The sequence below is a fragment of the Musca autumnalis genome, unplaced genomic scaffold (genome assembly GCF_047663935.1).
Source record: "Musca autumnalis isolate F117 unplaced genomic scaffold, ASM4766393v1 scaffold_4, whole genome shotgun sequence".
NCBI classification, from domain to species: domain Eukaryota; kingdom Metazoa; phylum Arthropoda; class Insecta; order Diptera; family Muscidae; genus Musca; species Musca autumnalis.
Window position 1 is genome coordinate 151,397,879 of NW_027411977.1, and position 24,212 is coordinate 151,422,090.

At 37.6% G+C, this 24,212-nt stretch overlaps 1 protein-coding gene across 8 annotated transcripts in view; it reads left to right on the forward strand.

Annotated features, from left to right (window-relative positions):
• Nucleotides 1-23,589, forward strand: part of LOC141402580 (uncharacterized) — a 91,408-nt gene extending 67,819 nt beyond the window's left edge. For 2 of the 8 annotated variants that reach the window (XM_073984160.1, XM_073984158.1), the window contains exons 3-5: nucleotides 2,515-3,135; nucleotides 12,413-17,680; nucleotides 22,535-23,589. In XM_073984160.1, coding sequence (XP_073840261.1) covers nucleotides 2,847-3,135; nucleotides 12,413-17,598 — 5,475 coding nt within the window. In that variant the 5' untranslated portion in view covers nucleotides 2,515-2,846 and the 3' untranslated portion in view covers nucleotides 17,599-17,680; nucleotides 22,535-23,589. Of the gene's footprint in view, nucleotides 1-2,514; nucleotides 3,136-11,244; nucleotides 11,554-12,412; nucleotides 17,681-22,534 lie in introns of those variants that run through there. The other 6 variants (XM_073984163.1, XM_073984164.1, XM_073984161.1 and 3 more) reach the window with 4 other exon arrangements.
• The last annotated feature ends 623 nt before the right edge of the window (nucleotides 23,590-24,212 follow it).

The following is a 24,212-nucleotide window of genomic DNA, read 5'->3' on the forward strand; positions in this document are numbered from 1 at the left end:
AATTGTCCCCAATAGTTATCTCTTTTTCAAAGCAGACGAAAGATGTAAATAAATAAGATGGGGAAAGTCAATTGTGAAAAAGTATCAATAGATGGAGTTAAGTTGGAGTTAAGTTGAGTGACTAAAATTGCAAATAGACAAATTAATTGGTTGGTAGTAGATTCGAAGTCGAAAGCTGATCAGAAAAATATTTGTGGAGAACGTTACAACTTATAACAAAATATGTACGTATCAAGAACTGTTCACAATGTTCCAATTTCAAAAATCTTCGCCTAATCAGATTCAAACCTTTCGAAAGGACGTTTACATCTGCATACGCATTGTGCCTGTTGCACCACCTATCCGGGTACATTTAAAATGGCGTTTGTTATTCTTACAGGCGCGTCCTCAACATATAGGGGTATGATACTCGCGTTTAGTTTTAGGAAGCAAGAGCGTCTATCTGTCATAGAGGTGGGTGCTTTGGCATATGTGGTTGAAGGTTAGTTTACCGGACCCTGGGAAAGTGGATAAACCATATGCTATGGAATATATGGATACGCTTGGTAGAGATGGGCGCGTGTCACAATCGTGACACTAAACAACAGCAACTAAGCACCTAAACAGTTAATCACTCTATCGACGACTAATTACTAAACAGTTTAGTTGTTGTTTCGTGTCACGATCGTGACACGCTACCATTTCTAAAGCTATGGACTAGGCATGATACAATAAGAAGGTAACATTATCAGCCCAGCTGAAGCCCAGCTGATGGTAACATCATGTGTCAATTGCATTGAATTTATGTCAAATTTTGACATCTTATGTTACCAAAAACGGCAGTTGCTGCTACCTTCTTATTGTATCATGGGACTAGGTGACCCAGCAATAAGATACAAAGTTGGTCAAGGAACGCTACAGGAGAGAATCTTTTCACCTCTACTGTGGTTCACCATAAATAGTGTACAAAGGACGTTTACCGAAGGAGAAATTGAAACATTCTGCTATGCCGACGACATTATAATATTTCTGGGGTGAAACATTCCAAATTTGCTTTGAAACGGAAGTTGAAATGAATACCCAAAAAAATGGAATTATGTTTATTCACTAGGAATACGAAAGTGGGAGGAACCAGCTTTCCTGACAATAAACATTTCAAATACAGTTAAATATCAGCGTGTAATCATGGATAGGAGAGGGCTAAAAAAACCCAGAAATGTTATACAAACCCGTACTTAGAATGATCTAACAGCTGGTGGACAGCTATATATAAAATATTTATTTATTATAATAATAACACTGTAGTAAATACAATGTTAATAAGAAAAGAAATAGCATCATGGTAAAATATTTAAAGTGCAAAAAATACAATAAGTCCAAAGAATGTGTTGCTTAGGTATTAGAGGGGCAATGAGGACTACACCACTAGGGATTTAGAAAGAGCTTCAGGGGAGGTATGAAGCGACCATTGCAGGTATAAGACTCAAAGCGATGGGCTAGTGGATCGAAATAGATCACCAAAAAAATTAAGGGTCACTACGGCTGATTAAATATATCATATTGTATCAAGCCGAATATCCCAAACAAGTGTAGTCACCTATTGTAAAACATTAATACTGGACAAAGACATGTGAATCGATGGAAGCCTAGCACAAATGTCCGGTGGAATCTGCAGATATACCGATAGGTCAGTGCTACGGTGGGAAACGGGTCAGTGCTACGGTGGGAAACCGAAAACAAAAAATCTCCCTCCAATTGCGGGATCATAACACGAATCTTTAAGCGGAAATTCGAGAGTCAAAGAGCGTCTGAATTGGTTTAATGCAAACCACTGAAAATGCAAAAGCGAACAGCAAAATCAAACAAGTCTGCGAAATCAAAAACTGTTTTAGGCTAAAGGGGGTATATACTATTTGATACGACCAACATTTCGCTAAAATGATGCGCATGATAACTCTCGAAGTGAGTAATATTACTTCCAGGCATAGATCAGATTTGAATATGGACTAAATCTAACTACTCTAGCTTGTTAAAGAAATATGTATGTACATACATATATGAAAACAAACACTAGACACATAAATGTATTTGATAGAGCCTCCCCCTCCTCATTCCTTTGATATTCAACACTTTGTAGAATGTTGAAGCTATTTATCGTATCGTATCTTTATGCAGTTAAACGAAATACAATTTCAAAAATGGGGTTTTTTATCTGTCAACATTGAAAATTTGCTTCTAGGATGGACTGAATTGTAATGAAAGTTGACTCAAGTTTGGATTGTGATTGTGGATACATACATACATCCGTCGTACATACTTACATAATACAAATGAGTTATTTATTCGAGCAGAGGATTTGGTGTCAAATATTCCATAATTCAATTTTATTTCGATTTGCACATTTTTTTCCAAAATCATGATATCGTACATTGAGCGTTCCGAGAAGATGACAATCGAATGCGATTTTTATCAAGTTTTGAGAATGTTTTTGTATCGCGACATAAAAATCATGTACAATGTGCGATTATTTTTCAGGCACCATTACATTCGACACTGTCAATGACAAACATTCAAGAGATGACAAAATTGATGAAGACGATGATGATAAACACAGTGATGGTGAGGAGGATGACGATGATGATGAAGACGACGAAGAAGATGATCGCAATGGATCTGTTATTGGTACAGATTCAAAATTAGTGGTGTTTTCGCAAACCAATCAGTTGGAAAGTGTTCGACAGGAAGCCACTGTTCTGGTCGATCGTGTACTTGAAGAAAGTTTATACGTTGTTAACGAACAGCACGAAGTCCATCGTGATATTGTTCATGACCCAAGTGATAATGGATCTGGTAACGTAAATAGTGCTATGGCTTTAACATCTGCCTTCGTTAGTGATGGTGGCAACAACAATCGTCAGGAATGCAATTCTGAAAGTGAAAATTACGCAATAACATGCGATGTTGTCGGTGGTGTGGATGTTGTAAAATCGCCAACAATTGAATCCATGTCGGGAAAATCATTTGATGATAATTTAAGCTCTTCCGATGACCAACAACAACCACAGCAACATTCAATTGGGCCACAAGAAATACCACACAAAAGTGGTGATGATAAACGTGGTGCCAAAATAACAGTGCAGACTCCTCAAACTAAAGGTAAATGTTTTACTTATCCCGCACCGATTTCATTCATTTTGAACAATGTGATCTATTCTAAGGTAAAATAATTGACAACATTTAAAATTTCAAAAAACAAAAAATGCTATTAACTGATCCTCAACGGTAGATGTATAACAAAATGAGTAACATAACGAAGAAAAAAAAATGAAGTAGTGCGTTTCTGGAACTAGACTGAACGTCTGAATAACTCGAAAATTTGTAACAATTTTACAAAATGTTACGGGACGTTGTATTTTTGAGTAAATTTCGAAACATGTTAGAATTTACTGGGGAAATTACGAATTTAATTAACGAGAAGTTTCGACAAGTTACCAAAATAAAATTATAACTATGATTATATTGTTGACATGAAACGTTCGGCGTTGGGTTTTTCGTTAGATGTCCACAGTCAACGGATAGTGGTAAACTTAATTTCTGTATAAACGGCGATAATGGCTGTTGTAAGTATATCATCAAAGGCTACAGCAGGAATTTATTTCTAATATTCATAGATTCTAACCACATGTCTGATTACACTGTGCCACATTTTTAAGGCAATCTTGGGTAAACAATTTGAGCAGAGGATTTTTTGAAAGTACAGACCCAAATGACAAAAACCCTAGTTGGGTTTTGTTGTGTCAGATCCAGCTTGGATTTTATGGCCCCATCTAAACATGGTTAAATATTGACTTTTTATCTCTGAAACCTATGTGAATCTTCATCTGACCTCTGAAGGAAATTTGTAGATAAGGGCAAGAATAAAATATTTGGAGAAATCATAAATTCGGAAAACTACATTCATTGCCTCAAATTTTATAAAATAGCGAAAATTTCCATAACTTGTATACATTCAAACCATATCACCAAAACCGTTAATTTTTTTCTTAAAATTTTCTTTTGGACTAATATTCGCTGGAATGTAATACACAACTCTTCAGAACATGTCATCGTTGTAAAATACCTTTATCACGCTGTTTTCATTACATTTTTCAAATACAATTTAATAAATATGACAATAATGTGGTGAAATCCGAAATGCGACAATAAACTGTTGGTTTGAACTGTGTTTGAAAACCGTGTTGTAAAAGATTGGATGCAAAATACCGCTGAAACAACATGAAATAAGCATTTTAGAGTTTCAAATGTTCTGAAAAATTGCTGAGATCTTTATTTGGAATGTTTTTGCAAAAGGTTATTTGCTTCAACTCCTAATAGTTTAGCTTTTTATCGATTTTTATGCCCTAGATGGAGTTTTTCTTATGTGGTCTGTTCAAAAAATAAATTCTACTAGTTTAGGGCTACAATATTGCCAAAGACAGCAAGGCCAAATTCCTAATCGTTTCTGAGATAAAGGTAGATGAGGCCATAAAATCCGAACTCGATCTGACAGGACAAAACCCTACTAGGGTTTTTGTAGTCTCAATATATGTACTCAATATGTTTGCATTTTCAGTCTTACACAGTGTTATGTATCCATCCCAGAAGGGAAAAGGAAGAATTCTCTCATATCAATGAAGGCACCCGATTAATATTAGCTCAATGATATGGGATTTACTTTTTATCGCCGAGTTCGATATGTACCATGGAAGACTCTCAATTTATTCCACAACTTTTGGTTTATGGGGCTCATGTCATTCACGGTACTACTGTCTGGTTAGCATCATGCAGTACTTTTATTAAACCTGTACATGGTTTGCCAGTTTTCGTACAAGGTCTTGCACAGCGACATACTCGAATGTTTCCACTACCTTTATTTGATTAAATACCAATGTATAAAGTCAATCTTAACACATAATACCTTCTCTGACATAATACCAGCCCAGACTTCTTATGTAACTACGCTAGGGAGATGATAGACTTTATGTTTCTTTGCTTGCTATCAGTCCATTTTAGTGTCTCACGAGAAATAATTTTTCGTATTTGTCTTTCGTAAATATTTTTTAAAGTGGGAAACACATTCGACACTCTTTCGCATACTGCAAAAATTCCGCAGGGAGGTTTCCACAGTGGACGGAAATGCTAAATTATATACATTACTAAGGTTTACATGGAGAATCGAAACAACGGTCCATCAACGCGAATCCGGGGTCAGCTAGTTATACTATATGTTTCTGCCATTTGGACAGTATATTGAAACGATATGTCTCTGGAGATTGTAAACAAAAATAAAGTTTATATGGTAATATTCAAAAAGTATCTGTTGGCTTTGCCGACAGAAGTAAATTGAAACCACTTTTTTCCCAAAAAAAACGTATGTATTTAGGGGGTCTTCAGATTGAGAGTATGAACTTGTCGATAAAGATATGGACTAGGATAAAATCTCAAAAGTTTTGAGGGAGAGGTACGTAAAGGAATGGACCGACATAGTCCATTTTGGAAGTGTGTCTTATTTTGGGAGTCATTCCTCTCGATAGGACCATTATATCGGGAAACATGGACTTGCCACAAAAAACATCATATCGCTGTAAACTGAGAACTTTCGGTAAAAATTTCCATAAGATTCTCGCACAGAACCCTAAGCAAACGACACTTAAGCAAAAATGTTGATCATTAGTGTGGGTTGTACCCTAAGCAATGGATCGATAGGGCCCACTTTTGACCAAATATTTCGAGATCCAAAGTTTGGACCAAATCGGTTGCTCCGTTTATGAGATATTGCGCTTACGATTTTAGCGAATCTTTTCGAACTTTTGTGGGGTAGCTACCGGAAGGAGTGGACCTATAAGCATCATCTTCGAATTTCATCTAATATTCTAAGAAATATTACGATATGCACACCATCAGCCACTACACGTGCTGGCCGTAGGGGTTTTTTTTACAGTTTTCGGGTAGTTTTCGTAAGAAGCATGGACTTGCCACTGAAAAAACTTGTAGCATCGTAAAATCGTGAGCGCAACCTGTTGCAAGCGTGAGTGCAACCTGTTACAAGAAAAAATCAAAACTATTCGAGAGGAGGTCCCACTTTTCCGAAACTTGGTGTAAGAGGTACCCGAAGGAGTTGACATATATAGTCCATATTCTAACCTGATCTATGTCTCGTAGAAATATTACGATGTCCAAAGTATAGACCAAATTGTATACTGCCTACGAGAGTTGTCGTGTTGTCGGGAGGTACTCAAAGTAGTGGACCGATAAGGCCCATATTAGAACTTAATTTTATATATTACGATTGCTAAATTTTGGATCGAATCGGTTTATCCGTTCGAGAGTTACGGCGCTCTCCGTCCACAACACATGGTGCCATAGCGGGTTTTTACAGCTTTCAGGCCATTTTCTCAGGAAGTATGGACTTGCCCCTTAAAAAACGTGCACCGTCGTAATGGGGGCAGCGATTACAAGTTTTTACAACAAAAATCTAACTTTTCCGAACTTTTGTGTGGGAGGTACGCGAAGGAGTGAACCGATATAGTCGATATTCGAACTTGATCTATGTCACGTAGAAATATTACTATGTCCAAAGTTATGACCAATTCGGTTACTCCCTTCGAGAGTTATCCTGCGCACAATTTTATCGAAAAATGTTGAACGTTTGTGGGGGAGGTACCCGAAGGAGTGGACCTATATGGCCCATTTAAGGGTGCTGTACTGAGATCCTAGTAATTGGAGTCCAAATTTGAAAATTTAATGTGTAAATTTTCGTAAAAATCCTATTTATTGCATGTATAATTTATCATTTTATTTCTTTTGAAACCCGCGGGAATTTAGTTTTTTTTATTCGCTGAATCTAACGAACGCATCCGTGTTCGGATCCTAGTTTCGGAAAGAACTAGTTGAAGGGAACTACTCCAGACATGGAACTTTCGTTAATATGGCTCCTTTCGTTAACGTTGTTCCTTTTGTTGACCAAGTTCATTTCATTCATCTTTTCATTCTTTAATACATACCGTGAACTATATTGACCAGCATAATTTCAGCAGTAAACTACAGCAATGTCATCAAAAAGTTATAAAATATACGAGAACTTACACTCTTTGAGTTTCCATTTCCTTGTGGTGTTCTGTTCTTCCATGTCAATTACATTGACAAATCATTATCTTCAGCATTAACTCATTGTAGGTTTTCATAATACCTCATTATTATCGGCAATATTCAAAAGGATCATACTGCAGATGACCACTTCGGTACTTTGAAGAAGATCCCATTTTTGGCACAATGAAATATCTTACAAAAAGTGCAAGTTTTCATTTTTAGTTTTCATTTTTATTTGTTTTGAATAAAGTATTTTGTCAATTGTAAACCTTGGGTCTGTTCCAGAACTGCTAGAATCAACTAATTTTTACTACAATCATTTTGCTCTGTTCCAGAACCTGCAAGAAGCTACTATTTTTTACTACGATAACATTTTTTCCTTTATGTTATCGAAAAAATAGTAGAAATTAGTAGATTCTTGCAGTACTGGAACAGACCATAAATGTTTACCCATGATGTAAAGGCAAAACCTAAATTATTGCGGGTTGCGTGTGCGTTGTTCAAAACAAAAACAGAATACATGTATTTCAAATTTGAAATAAGGTGTTTGCATGAATTACAACAACTAACAATTTTACCATAAAACATTGCTTTATGCGTCCTACCTATTGGTGCTTTGGTGGGATTCGGAAGCATAATCTTCCTAACCCAAAATTAAGCACCCCTTCCCTCGGCTTCTTAAAAAGTCCTCTCCAGGCTTGTCGGTCGCAAATTTGATGACCAGACCGTCGTTCTTCTTGAAGGAGTTGAGAATCCTCCACTTCCCTATCTGAACGCCGACGTTCTGTTTCCCAATCAACTTCAGTATTCGTCCTAGGTCCATTGAAGGAGGAGGGACCTATACTCACATTGCCAATGACAGTCGCTGATATGCCCATTGGGGTCAGCCCTGTGCATGATCGCCAGCCGAAACTCATCCTGGGCAATCCGCCGAGCAATATTGCCATCCTGCTTCGGATAAGATGAGCGGGCAGTCTGGAAAGCACTAGGCTTAGCGTTATCCTTGCTCGCCTTCGCAGACGTACAAGGTTTCGAAAAAAATACACCTAATGAAGAGGTTTTGACCTTTTCAACAGTCCTCGTCACCGAAGCAAACGACGAATAGACCGGTTGTGACAGCGTAGACTTCTCTCATTCACAACATCTGGTTGTGGTTTTGGATCTGTCCGGTTTCCTGCGGTAAAGAGTCTTTACGCGAAGGATGCGTCGGCGGCTTCAATCAAAATAGCAAAGAAAGCTTCAATCAACTTATTTGGAAAATTTGCCCCAAAACCCTTTCAAGTGGAGCACTCGTTGTAAATTTAGCAGCTTACAAAAATATTGTTATTTTATTTGAGCTCGATCGAAGTGAACTGTGGACAAAACGCACACGAATATGCTAAAAAATCGACCAAGCACGAATTGCACTGGCAGAGAGACGTGCGGCCGAGTGTACTGGTGAAGGAGGACTGTGGCGAAGGCAACACCAAATTTCCATTTTACAAGCTGCATCGTCGGCGGAAGAGCTCCTGTATGGACCAGGAATAGATGAATTTTACCAAAAATACATTTTTTATTCGTGTAAACCGAAATAAAAACTTAAAACGCGTTTTTCTCGAAATGTCATTTTTGAAGTCGGTGCCAACAATAGCTCGAAAACGGATAGAGCGATCTTCGTATATTTTGGTGAGCTTATTAAATACATAAAAACCATGTCTTTAAGCGAGACAGATTTTTTTTTAAGTTTTTGTGGCCGATTTGTGAGCAAAAATCTGTCCATTTTTTCGTTAAAATCGAAGTTTTGACATTTACAGGTCCCTATTTTTGTTAAAATAGATTTTTGAAAAGACAATTTTATTAGGTTCTTAAAACGCGCACCAAAATATATGAATATCGGCCCATTAGTTTTCGAGCAATCGTTAGCGCCGTAAAACGCTTTTACAAAAAATGGGTTTCGCAGGTAGCCATTTACCACAAAACTGTGTAATATTTTTCAACAACAAAAACTCAAAAGGTAGTTTAGGATGTGCTCTTTCATAGGAATAAAAGATTTACCTAAAAATATTGGTAGTTTTCTCAGAAAAAAATTATGAAAATTGGATAACCCCTTAAAGCAGTCACTGCCATCTCAGACCCATAATTATTTCGCCTGCTCGCGTTCTCACCTGAGTCGGTTGGTTTCACTTTGCTCATCAACTGACGAACCTCTATCACCCTTTGGTGGGTTTTAGTTGTGACAGCTACAGAGTCGGTCGAAACCTTACCGGAGGACTTGGACACCTTCTTTTCCTTTTTTGGTTTTTTCTCAGCCTTCTTTGAGGGCTGCGACGTTGCCGCATTGGATGAAGGGGTGTCCTTGTTTAAGCTGGAGGTTCCTCTCATCGTCACCTACTTGGGGGTCCCGATGGGGGTTGTTCCCTCTCTTGACGTAGGAATTTCACTGATACGCAGTTCCCTTTTAGTCACTTGAGGATATTCTCTTTCGAATCTCCTCACGAAGTTGAGGTTAGATCGTATCAGTTGAAATTCCTTTACGCTGATGGTGTTTGGGTCTTTATTAGCATAACGATTGTAGTACGAGTAGTTAGTTGCTCTTCGGTATGCTTTTTCATATTTTGCTTCTCTAGCTTTGGCAGTTTGCGGATTCAGTTAATCATCCGTCTTATCGATGGACACTTCTCTCCTGCCGTCCTCCTCCTCCATTGCTTACATGCAAAGGTTTGTCGGATTTATCCGACACTAAAATGTTTATTCCAACTGGACAGGTCGTTTTAGCAGCTTTGTCCTCGTATGAGACTAGAGGTTGGAACATGGCTTCCGCCTCTTCAGTCAGCGATAATTTTTTCTAAATTTTATCCGGGATGCTCTCCTTCTTGAGAGTCAAGGGGATGCTTTCCTCAATAAGATTGAGGAGTTACAGATTATGTATGTTTAGACTGTCATTTATGTAGTACAGTAGCGGAGTGTCGTCCCCGTTCTTAGTAACAGTTCGCTTCTCTACAACACCAGATTTTGGGCTGCTGGCAGCAACATTGTAGGATTCGTTGTCAGTGTCCATATTTGTGATAGTCAAGGATAAAGAAGTTGATGGACTTGTGGGAGTGAAGACTGCGGGTGCCAAGGAATCCATACCTACATCAATCAAAGGTTTATTTTGCAGGTGTTGGGTTTTTTATTAAAAGTTTGTGTATTCATGAGATTTTGATTTGTGGAGGGACTGACGTCTAACTGCAAACCATGAGTACACCGATGGACACGTGCTCGCTTAACATCCCGGTGTTTAGGGGATCTCATTTAGGGTACGAGATCACTACCTAAATTCTATGTCGCTCGTCCAGAAATGAATTGTGGAGTGAATCAATTCACCTCATCGGCCTTTTTCAACCGGTCCATATAAAATACATGCTCAAATTAGAGGAGCAATCACAGTCTTTTAGAAATTGTATCTTCAATATAGATAAAATTATTTTATTTGCATATGAAAAAGTTTTATGACATATTACCTATGTTGGTCCATAATTTGATAAACTTCCCAAAATAGTAACAGCATCATTTCTGGTATAAGAGAGCATTTGGAGCTGTTACATTTAGATCACGTTTCATCGTATCCAATATATTAAATGGCTTTATCCTCGATTTCAATTGATTATTTTGTGATTGGTCATCTCCGGAAAAATTTACTTTTTCCAGGGATTATTTCCCACATGCAACTTTAAAGCTTGATATGAAACATAAAAAATGTTAAGACCGCGGATTTAAACCGCAATTTTTGGCTTTTTGTTATATATTATTGTATAAAACAGAAAAGCTAACTATCATTTTTTAAAATATATTTTAATTTACCCAAATAAACACCCAAAAAAGGAATTTATCCCATCTACATACATATATGAATAGTATCAATTGTTCAAAATGAATGTCAACACTTTAGAAAAAAGATTTTTTGTGAATTCAAAAATAAGATTAATTTTCGATTTGGAGATCTCATCAAATGAGTAGTTGGATTTGATCAATGTCGTATTTCCAAGTACATGAAAATTCAATTCAATTTCAAATACATACATATTTATGTATCAATACAAATTTTATTTTTTGTTGTGTTTCACAATTCTCTCAAAAATCGAAAACCCGAAACAACCAATCCAACATTTCCATTAGTAAGTAGCACCATTAGAAATGTAGAAGATTCGAAAACAGAAAAGGACACCGTGGAGGAACGAAGCGCAACACGAACTCGTCGTATTGAGCATAAATTTGAAAAAATTTCGTCAAAGGTCGATGACTTAGATGTAGAAGCTGACAAATTTGATGATCAGTTTGGATCTCTTGTGGCAGATGACGAAATTAGTAATCTGCAAGGCGAATTTTCTAAATTAAGTTGGGATGATAGTTTATCGCCCACAACCAATACATTGGCTGATATTGGACAAAATACACCCGACAATGATATTCTAGACATTATAGCAGGTATTACGAATTTCATCGAATCATTTGCTTTCTTCCTTTTCTATGTAACAAAACTTATTTTCACAATTTCACACATTAACATTTGCTTATACATACGTAAATAAATACACGCCAGAATATAAACCGAAAACATGGTTGGTTATTATAGGCCAAAATTTTGTTCATACTTTCTTTGAGTCTATATTAACATATAACTTTTCATTGATTTAAGTAGTTCTTCAGTTAATTGTTCCATACTGCGGCTCAATGGAATTCTAAACTTCTCACAACAATATGTATGTATGTGTGCCACCTTTTAGTGAATTTTGGTTAGAGTTTACTTAGGCCCAACCGAATTAAAATTGTAACGCAAAACAGATTTATTTGGTTATGATCAAATTTATAAGCCGAACTTTCTATATAATAACCTAACCATTTTATGTGTAAAATACAAACAGACAGACAGATAACATTCACAAACAGACAAATCTATCTATAATATTCACAAACTCATTTGAATACTCAGAATATATTAATTGCATTCAGTGTGGCTTCCTTGTTTTTAAGTTTATGCCTCGCCTTTTTATTTACTTATGCCTATTGAGATGTTGTGGTTTTTCATTTTTCTATTGCATCCTTCCTTTTCTTGTAACACATACTCGTACCCTCACTAAACGGTAATGTGTATTTTACTTTCCAGTTTTACTTTATTTACGCATCAATCCTCTTTCTAATCTTATTCTTCTTTATCTTCTTCCTCTTCTTGTTTGTTTCCATTTTCTGTTGTCTATTTCATGTTTTCAATTCGTTTCACTTCGTCATCACTACTACACTTTTTACGATGCTTTTCTTTTGTTCTCACAATCATTATTTTTTATAGAAACAGGTGGTGATGTTTCACAATCGACAGAAATCACCCCCGTCCCACCACCACCACCTGCTGATGAAACAGCCGCAACAGAGACCACAACCACTGCGACAGTAGCATCGGATGGCACGGTCAGTGAAGTGCCGAAACCAAAGCCCCGTTTGGTGAAAACATCATCGCCGGAAAAGGGCGATGCTCAGCCAATCGTTCAGGACGATACAATCGATACAGAAACCAGTCAAGATTCCAGTACTTCGACGGCACCAGTTCCAAAGCCACGATCTCAAATAAAACCCTCCGATTCGTATAAAAATCTAACAGTTTTAGACGAGTCGAGTGAACAGAAGACTCCACAGCTTACCCAGCAAACGGATAGTGTGAGTGTGCGTAGCTTCGACTTTACCGAAGACACATCTCGTATGGATGATACTTCAGCATCTCAGAATCTAGATAACCCTATTACAACTTCAGCCACGATGAATACAACATCAGATGATGCACCTACAGAATCCAATGATGTGACAAGTGATTTGTCCATTGATGTCAGTGTCATTGGCGGTGATCGGAAGACAAGTTTCTATATTGGCGAATCCAGTCAAAATGTTATCATTAAAACTACACCTACCAGACTCAGTGCAGTCGAAGATGAACTAGACGATCCCATAGGCAATATGGGTGAGGTGGTCATTGCTTCATCAGATATTGCATTGATGAAAGAAATGTCGGTCGATTCTGAAGAAGATAATGACGTCTTTAAAGAGTACGTAACGATTAAAACCAGTGAACAACCAGGCGCTGCAAGGATACGTCGTCAGAGCTCAGAAACTAGAAACGATTTGCTGGAAGAAGATGTTCTTCCCAAAGTTTATACGGAAAGTGATGCTGCTACAGTACCTTCCGAATCCATTGATATAAAGGAGGTAATAGTTGCAGATGAGACTACCGTCAGTTCGGCCAATATTGAAAATGTCCTCAAGGTCAAAGAAGATGACACTGTTTGTGAAGTGTCCATCGGCTCGGAGGAAATCAGCATGGAGAGGCCAACAGAATTAGATTTGTCCTTGGAAAAAAGTGAATGGGAAACAACTGAAAAAGAAATACCGCCTCCTGGAAAGAGCAAGGTGGAATATTCGCCCCAACAACCCGTTCACACGACTCTAACAAAGGAGTCTATAACAGAAGAGCTGGTGGCTAAAACGCTTAACGAAGTTCAGGAATCTCTAGAAGCTGCCAAAAATGAATTAAAGTCTGTCTTGAAAGATGGAAAATCAATCAAAGAGTCACCATCTGAGTTCGAATTCCGAACATTTTCTCAAACAATAAGCAGTGGCGCCGTGGGAGATGCCACTGACCAGACCCTTAAAACGGAAAAAATTATTGAGGAAACTATAGAACTGGTGGAGGCGCAGGATATTTCGTCGTTTATCGGTGTACCAGAAAATGTACAGAGCCAGGCTGAGGAACAGCGTCAGATTGAAGGCCTTTTCGAAAGCAGCGTTCCCGAGACGCTCGATAGAGCAGCCGCCATGATGCACTACACCCAAACTAATTATGCTGAAGCTAAATCGGATATAGATAAAGATGATCGCACGTCGCTTGGTTTCATATCGACCGGAACAGATGACTATGTTGAGGACAGTGTTCCAAAAGAGGAACATGCTTCTTTAGGCTTTGTTTCCAATGAAACTGCCGAAGAATTCAGTTCAATGGAAGACTACTTTCAGGAGAAATTAGCAAAAGCAGACATTATCGAGGGTCGAGAGGAAGCCAAGGAAGAGGTTTCTCATGCGGTTACTTCATTTGAAGAAATATCGTCTGAGCGTACAATGAAGCCCTTCGACGACGTAGTGCATCGTGTCAAGGCAGATGGTGTTGATACATCACAAAATCGATGGTCGGTACCAGAAGTCGAACAGTCAAGCTCCAGCGAGAGCTACTATAAGAGCTTTGAGAAGAGCGAAAGTCGCCCGTTATCTTCCGATGTGGACAATTTAGCCACTCAATGCACGTCCGAATATAAAACAGCAGCTGAGGGTTCTTCAACATATCGCGAAGCAACCGAGTACATGAGCGCTGCCAGTACTCTGGATAGCTTGTCCGGCAAGACCATTAGTTCTCACGAAAGTATGCGTAGTTTTGATTCACACTCAGAGACTTCAGCAAATCTGATCAGCATGGACAGTTCAGAGTTGACAGAGACTCTGGTAGCTTCTGAAGCCGATGAAATTGAGCATTTGCGCGACTTGCTGGATGAGGAAGATAGTGAAGAGAGTTTAGATTTGGAAGCAACGGAATACGCACTACCTGAAAGTAGTCTGCAGCAACAGTCAATGATGAAGAGATCCCAAGAAATGATATTTAAGCCAAAAACAGACGACATCACCGCAATGGTAACGGAGGAGCAGAAAGGAAACGAAAGCATGCCAATATCGGTGGAACCAGCCAAGCCAAAAGATATTGAGAAGACATGGGGTTTATCCTACCCACTGGAAGACAGTAAATCAGAGGAAGTTAAAGACTCGGAAGACATTCTATTATATCATGGTGATGTCAGAAAATCTATAGATGAATCAAAATACGCTTCTAGTCTTGACGAAGGAAGCATCCTCTCTGTTAGTATGTCAAGCACCTCAAATATTGACACAGTTGTTGAGAACTTTGAAGATACTGTCGGTTCTTTCGGTGCGTCCTCGTTGGCGGGCATTGAGGGATTCGGAGGTTCTTCACTACCGGACGAAGCAACGTTTGTAATGGAAATGGAGGGTAGCAGAGATCAATCACCCCAGGAATCCAGTGGCACAACACCACCAGACACCAGTTTGCCGAAACGTGGTCATAAACGCACGGAGAGTAAAGTTGAAACTACTGACGATTCACAGCCACAACCAGATAAAGAAACTGCCGCAAACATTGGAGAGGGCAAAGAATCGGGTAGTGAGTCTGACACAGATCCCTATGAGACGGAATATGCTCGCCAATTCCGCTCACCAACAGATCGCAAAAATAAGAAAAAGAAACAAGCTGCAGCCGAAATGGATCACAGTTTTGAAACGGAAAAACGGCCATTCACTCCATCTCAACTTGTAGCTGAAGTAATTGTAGAAGACATTGCTACTGAGGAGCTTGAAGCGGAAGCATCTATGATCGAAGAACGCCGGCCGTCACAGAATATGCTCGACTACTCTAACATTCCCGATATCACCGTTACCGAGGAGACCCAACAGAAATCCCCCATTTTAGAAGAAGAAGAGCAAGCTGATCGTTTCGAAGAAAAAATTCTCTACAAGGTGAAAACGCAAGAAGAACTTCATAAAGTTACCGATGACCGACCTATTTATCAAGAACAGCAGCCACTGACTGATCTCAAGGAAGAAAATTTCCAAAAACTTGTACAGGAACAGTATAAACAAAAACTGGCTGAGCTGCAGAAGGGCGATATTGGCGATTCGGATTACGATGAAAACAAAGCTCCCGATTCGCCCGATTCCTTCGAAATGGTGGACCAACCAGACATCTCCGACGATTTTGTTATTATTGAAGAAGTAGCCAAGGAAGCGAATGAAGATGATTTAGGTGGCAAGAGCATACGCATAAAACCCACAAAGTACGAACCCAAGCATGATGAAGAGGTGGAAAAAATTATTATCAAATCGGCTCCAGCCGACCCTATGTTGGGCTCACAAATATTCCGGGACGATTTGAACTTCGAATTCGAAGAAAGTCCACCAACTGCCAGTAGTGGCGGTACCGGCAGTGAAGTTCAAGAGGAGAGCGATTCTGGATCCGATATGGCAGCAACCAATAAACGTTGGGTTGAAATGCAGTTAACCGACAACCAGTTGCGTTATCCATATGAGTTAACGGGCGGCGTCTTGGAAGATATCAAGGAAGAGGATGGCGAATTCGAAGTCGGCAGCAGTCGCATTAGTAGCTTTAAAGATTCCTTCTCAAGTACACCGGAGTACGATGTACTCGCAGCTCGCCGATACTATGGTCGTGGAGAACACGATGATATTTCAATGAACAGTTTGCAAGAATTCGAATCCCTAGAGCAGGCTATCTCCTTGGAAAATCGTAATCGAACACATCAGGGATCGACTGATTCCAGTAACGGCAGTTTTCAACGGCGTTATCTGGTACGTCACAGTGCAAGCGGAACAGTGCCTGGCGACGACATTTCCGTTTCCAGCCTCAAGGAATTTGAAGGATTGGAGAATGCTTGCATCGAAGCTCATTTAATAGAAATTAAAGCTAAAGAAGAAGCCGCATTGCTCTCCCGTTCGGATGAATCCAACAAATCGAATGGCAGTGATCGAGAGCAAGCTGGAGAATCGAGCAGCGTAGTTGTTTCGAAAGTAACACGAACGGTTACTCACACCGAAGTCTTAACGGGACAAAACTCACCAGACATCGAGGCGTTACTGAAACAGAAACTTCAAGAATGTGAGCAGGGTCAAAGTGGCACCCGCTTGACACAGCAACAAGTCTTGGACATGAAATTCAAAGGTGATTCTGATAGGGGAAGCATTGAAAGTTTAGAAATGAACAAAAGCATCGAAATGGGTTCGAGCAGTGCTGACGACAGTTATGATATTTCAAAAGATGCCACTAGATCAGATATAGATTCGTTAGAGGTGGACAAACCACAACTGACTCGTGAGGAAAGTATTGAATCTGCCGATATGCAGCAAATCGATGAGTTGATGTCGAAATTCGGCGCAACAATCGGAGAAGGTTTGACTACGACTACTACCACGACAACGACCAGCACAGACGCAGATGGCCACGAGCATACCACCGTAACAAAGCGTGTGGTGACTACAACCACTACATTGAGTGGTGGCGGTGCAAGTTCAACGTCCCTTGACCAACAGCAGATGGCGCAGTCACTGGTTAAAGATGTTTCGATCGATTCGTTGAATCAGATGAGTACCGTGGAACAAACCACTACCACTAGTTCGGCCGGTACCACAGCTACGTATCAAACCAGTGCTGGCAATTCCCAAATGTCTGGTAGTATTACAAGTTGTGCCTCCAGCACTCTTATGGAAGATTCTACCAACAGTGTTACAGCCATAAACATAACCGCAACAGCAACGACAACACTATTCCCAACAACAGACTCCCACCAGCAGCAACCACAGATATCGCATGGCGCTGTAGATGCCACGCCCGAAAAGGATGAAGCTAAACGCTAAAAATTGTCAACAGCATTCGAAAATTATTTGCTTGTGCAAATGATTTGATTTCGGTTTTTTGTACTTTGATAAACTCACATAGGTAAGATGGTCTCCTTTTATTTATTTATGTACCTATATTATTATTATTATTGTTACACTCTATGTATGATGCTTGAACCCCCCGCTCTTGCAAAATCCATTGTCGTCCATGTCGTCATTCTACCCTTCTTTACCCATTCTATTGCAATGCATATTCATTCGTACCATTTGCTATCACCTGCAAATAGAAAAAAAAAAAACAGAAAAATCCAAATTCACCATTTGTTTTAATTTCCAAAGATCTACTATAAAATTAAAACAACAACAAAGTCTACAAATTCATCTCGTTACTCTGTGCAACAAATTAGTAGCTTGCACCTTATATGACATATTTTGATTTGTTTCGAATGCTTTTGGTGATCCTAGGGGAAGGGGAATTGAAGCAATGAATTATCATTAATGTAAAGTAGATTGACTACAGCAGTAGGTCTAATTAAGCGCTGTTTGACATGGTGTTATATTTCAATTGACTATTGGTCTAATTACGAAATTGTAGTTTGACATAAAGTATTCTGACATTGTAACCGTCACAAACACACATACATGAACGAAGAGTAAAGGCCACGACATATTAAACAAGTTGGTATATTCGGCGAATAACAACAACAACGCAAGTTTTGTAGTAACATAAAATGTGAAAATTTTTAAAGAAATTAAATTCGCCTTGGCGCTTAGATTGAATTTGTTGCGACCAATCAGTACAAGATGTTTGTTTACATATCACAAATACAAAAATTTGAGATATCATAAGAAGTCAATCTTGTTACCATCAACTGGTGTGATTCGTCGTCGTGCCTTGGTAAAAACAAATTTTGCCGGCGAATGTAGATGTAGTTCACTAATCACCGCTTTAGAGATCTCACCAAACCTTCCGATGATCGGGTAACAGAGAGGACGTTCCGAGACATCATCACTGATGCAACCGCTCGCCATATACCTGGGCTTCATCGAGCCAACCCAAGAAATAGGGACCTGACACTGAAAATTAACAGGTTGGTGAAGGAAATTTCTCAACCTGTCGCTAGCCACCCACATATTTCCCGAAGCAATCGTTCCCGTATCAAAGACCCTTGAGGCTTTAGTCCTCCCCGGAGTCAGAAATAGCTAACCAGTTGCCGATATTGCTGATGATTCCTTCCGTAAGCAGCACGACAACAGCGCTGAACGCTATCTCCACTCATAATAGTCGAGGACTCAACCAGAATAAGCCATGAGATATGGCAGTGTTGGTGACGCTCGACTTATCAAACGCCTTTTATACTGCCGAGCACTCCACGTTGTTTGTGGTCATCCAGCCAAGTTTAACACGTTGGATGTTCAGCATGTTCACATTGTCCGCCCATGCCACAGCTATGTGCAACAAGCTGAGATGTCGGAACAAGGTCTTCTAGTACTTAGCCGGCAGCTCTTGGGGTGCAAAAATATTCAAACCGAACTTAGAACTACACGCAGAGAAAAAAATATGTTTGATCCAACAATATTCCAAGAGCAAAATATGTATTGTTAACATATTGTTGGATTGCTCATGTAGTATTGTAAATCCAAAAATAGTTTGTGTCAACTGAACAATATTTCTCTCTTTTCTTCGAAAATTTGTTTCTCTTCTCTCGCTATTCGATGCCGTGTTGAAAAAACAATTTTGGTGAGTTGTGGTGTGTTTGTATGACATGCTGCATTTACCTTTGTTTTTGTGTGTATGTACTTGTGAGACTCTTGTTTTTATTTGTTTCTGTTGTGTTTCATTCTTCTTTCCTTTTCATGTTTGTTATGGTGTTTAATTATTCCTTATGTTGTGGTGGGTTCTTGTGGCTTTTTGTTTGTCTTTGTTGTCAGCCAATGCAGCAAACCATGTATTGTGTTCATCAATGATTGCAATATTATACGCCACATTTATATCCAAGTTATGCGAAAAGTGTATATGAGAAGTATATGCACTCAAATCAAAAATTTCTGGGCTGGTTTTCTGTATTGACAATACTTTTTGTAAACAAAATTAGATTATGATAGTTCCTACAATCGGTATTGTTAACGATTTTAACAATATTGCGGAAATTCGAAAGTTGTTTTTGTTTTCTATGTTTGGAACAAAAGATGGTATTTTTGGATTTGGATTACAATGTTTGAACAAAACAAATACATTTTTGGAACCAAAACATATATTTTTGTTCCAACAAAAGCGAAAAATATTTTTTCTCTGCGTGTACATGAGGCGACAGAAATTCTTCCACTACAGCAACACAATTGCATGCTCTCGTTGCAGTATGATGTTACCGCGAGAGCCATCCCAATAATGGATAGGACCCGTACAAAGGCATGTCAGGAGGCTGTGAGAGAGGTCCAACCTTACAAACGATAACCCCTAGATCAGCAAGCCCTTCAAGCAGTTTTGAATAGCGTTCACACAGATGCAGTCGCAAACGCTATAAAAAACTACGTATCGTGCGAATGCGGTGCTCGGTGAACATCCCCCATCTATCGCAGTTGAGGAGTGCCAGTTGCTACGACAAACCAGAGTAGTTTTGGCTCAATTACGCTCGGGATGGTGCAGCCGCCTAAATTCCAAAGATTGCTAAAGGCCCGCACAATGCACAGCACCTTTTCAGCCACATTCCTATAATTGGAGATAGACCCAAAGCCAGATTAGGCAGAAAAATTAACTTACAAACATATCGTATGCTGTTAAGGCAACAACAACAACATCAGCTGAGCATCCTCATAGGTTATCCAGGAGGCTAATACGCCAGCAAATACTTCTCTTCACTCATTTGATGTATAAATTAATTTTTTGCCTGATTTCATATCAATTTTAACACTTTTCACATCTATATATAAAAATTATAAATAATAATAATAAGAATAATAATAATAATAATAATAATAATAATAATAATAATAATAATAATAATAATAATAATAATAATAATAATAAAATTAATAATAATAAAATCATTGATATTGTTACGGAATTAGGTTTAGGTTTAACTTAATCCCGTGTAGACGTTGTTTTATTCCCCGATAAGAGTTGTACCAAATAAAACAAGGTTTCGTTTAGCTTACGATTCTACAATGCTTTATTGACTCTATTTTGGCTGCTCTTTACTTAGATTTCATTACAACTCACCCACCTACCTGCTATTCTCCAGGTATTTATACTCGCTCTCGGTTTTAGCCTCTTCAATCTGGGAGGTTCTCCAATGTTCAGGCGAAATGCTAACCGATTCACAAATACACATACTGACATAAACAGGCAGAGTTATAGTGAATGTCGTCATAAAGTAGAAAGAAAATTAGATAAAAACACAAATATGTCAGAGAGAGAGAGACAAAATAAACATGGAAAAGAGTGAGTGAAATTTGATACAGTAGTACATTTGATTTAAATAAAGTAAATATCATAGATTAATGAATGTATAGTCAAAGAAATCCTCTCAGTCAAATTCTCTCATTGAGTGAGAATTGAGTCAGTTGACGAGGTACTACATTTTAAAAAGGCAATAACTATGCATTTTTAAATTATTTATGATGGTAAAAAACAATAATTTGATTTGTAATTTAAAAAAGGTATAAAATCAATACAAAAAATATTTTGATTTTTTTTTTGTTTCGAGTTTCAAATAAAATAAACCCAATTACAAATGAAATAATTCGAATTACAAATGGAATAATTCAAATTTCAAATGGAATAATTCGAATTACAAATGGAATAATTCGAAATACAAATAGAATAATTCGAATTACAAATGGAATAATTTGAATTACAAATGGAATTCTCGAATTACAAATGAAATGTTACGAATTACAAATGAAATGTTACGAATTATAGCTAAACTTTTTCGAATTACATCTGAAAAAGGTATAGTAAAGATTATTTCCATACTTTAGTTAATTGAATCCAGAGTATCATTAAAAAATCAACTCTAAACTCAATACGTTCATTTGTTTTATCCCATAAATAACAAATATATATTTTTATCCTATTCTAATGTTTTGTTAATTTTCAACATAAAACAATATGGGACTAGTATCCTGTTTATACTATAGCTTTTTGTTTTCATTATGAGGATTTGATTGACACATACGCAATGGAATTGACATTTGAAACCCAGTGGATTTATTAAATCCATTTATATGTAAACGTACTATAATTCCCATTTCATTTTTGTACGATGATTTCAATTCACGACATATTATTTTGACAGTTCATATTCAATCACCAGGGCTGATGTAGCTACCTACTAAGTTGTAAACCAGATGAATCGAGATAATACAGTTAGTATTTTATAATATATAAATTTCGTTAAGACGATTCGAATTCAAATTCGTTCGTTGTGGCTGTTTGATTGAAACCGAATATGAATCAAATAGATTTCAAAAAACAGAAGTTAGGGCCTGTTTCACTATGTCGAAAGAAAATGATTGCGAACGAAAAACACCGAAACTTTGGTTTTCATGGCAATATTGACTTTGTGTTTACTTTAAAACAACTACAAAATTTAAAAACACACACGAGTTTAGTTGTTTTTCGTTCGATATAGTGAAACAGGCTGTTAGTATACAGAAAAGAGGTGTATAATAGTAGTTCGAAAGAATTTGTATTCGAAACGTCTTAGTTAAACAGACCATTAGTTTGCTGAAGTCTCCCTTGTCCCTTCGGGGATGTAATGGGAACATACATACATATGTATGCTGGAAAAAAGCGAACTTTTTGCTTGCCGCATTAAAAATAAATAAAAAAACATTGTACTGGGTTGGAACACGTAGTCGCACATACACAAATTGCAAGGTCTCAAAAGATACTTTATTCCAATTAAATTTTTTAACTAATATGAAATTGTTTCTTTTTTTTTCATTTCAGAATTCAAAAATTAGACAATTTTTATGCCGGCTCGTTCTTTTAGTGGCGTTTTGGAGTAGTGTTGCTGGAATCCGATGTCACAAATGTTTTCAACAAAGCTGGAAACATCCTCAAAGGGTCTATCATCATCGGTGGGCAAACAAGTGCTGTCGTTATACGACAACAAGAAATTAACTCCTTCACACAAACACACACACTCACACGCAAATTAATTACTATGCAGGTGTCTCGAGCAGATGATCTACCTATCATAATAACAGTATTCTCAAAGCCTATGAATATTTTAGATGTCTTTTTATCGGGATGAAAACAAAAATGATATGCTTTTTTAAGGTGCAAGAATTGTCAACAGGATCATCTCCAAAACCCCTCTCACATCCACATAAACAATTTCTAGCTTTAGGTATTTTATAAAATAACCAACCAACCTTAAAACCTAAAACTCAGCCATCATCGATCAACCGAAAACAGCAGACAAGAAGGATATATGCATACCACTTACCCCTAACTCAAACCACATACATACATACATATATTAAGAATTTTTAAAAAAAATTATTTATTGTTTTCTTTTTTACTGAAAAACAACAACAATGCTAAATGTTTTAAAAATTCGCTTGAATATGACTAGAAATATTTACAACAATCTTGTACAACCTTCAACCGACTAAGTCAACCACTGACATATAGACAGACGGACGGACAAGATAAGAAAACGAACCGAATAAAAAACGTTATGAGTTCGTGGACATGTTTGACTTGAAACCTCTTCTCACAGGCACATTCTATTTAATTAAAAACAATGAAATAAATCTTATTATTATCGTAATAATATAAATTATGAAAAATTAATAATAATAATAATAATAATAATGAGAAAAAACAAAACATTCCATTTTTATTAGATGTACTATTTAATTATATATTTGAGATTATACAAGACATTACAACACTAACATTATATAAAATCAGAACAACAAAAAATTAAATGTAATGCTAGCCACGCATCTATAATTAACCAAAATAAATGCTTAAAAGAAATATTAAAATACTCATCAACTTGGTTTTTATTTCAATTCTCTCTGATGTATTCGAATGTTATAGGGAATAGGGGAAGACCGTGGATGATTACAACCGACGGAATTTAAATAATTTATGGTTTACGAAATGATGCATTACAAACGGAAAACAAGAGCAAACACTCTTTACAATAATGGTGGGCAGGGTTTTACGCATGGTAGTCTTCAGAGGCTGCGTAATTCCATTCTTATCTCGCATGCTCTTGTGGAATCAGAGAAGAACATTCCAGTTTTCATTGCCTGTTCCTTGTATTGCTTGGTCTACATTTAGCCTATATTTAAACAATTCATCATGAACATGTTTCCTTTTTAAATTTCATGGCTCCTTGTCGAATTCATCTGGTTAAGGGGTCGACAACAAATTTAGTAATAGATATTTCCATTTCCTCATTGAAAATCATACTTTTTTACAAGTAAATTAATAGCTAAAGGTTCAAAACACTGACACAAGGTCTGCACCATAACTATCTGGCCTAACAATGAAAACGCGAATATTTACCATCAAAAATAGTTTTATAGTTTTCTTAAGTAGTCTCCAGTATGATTTATACACTTTCTCATGCGTTTACACCACTTGTTGAAGCACTTTTTCCACTCCG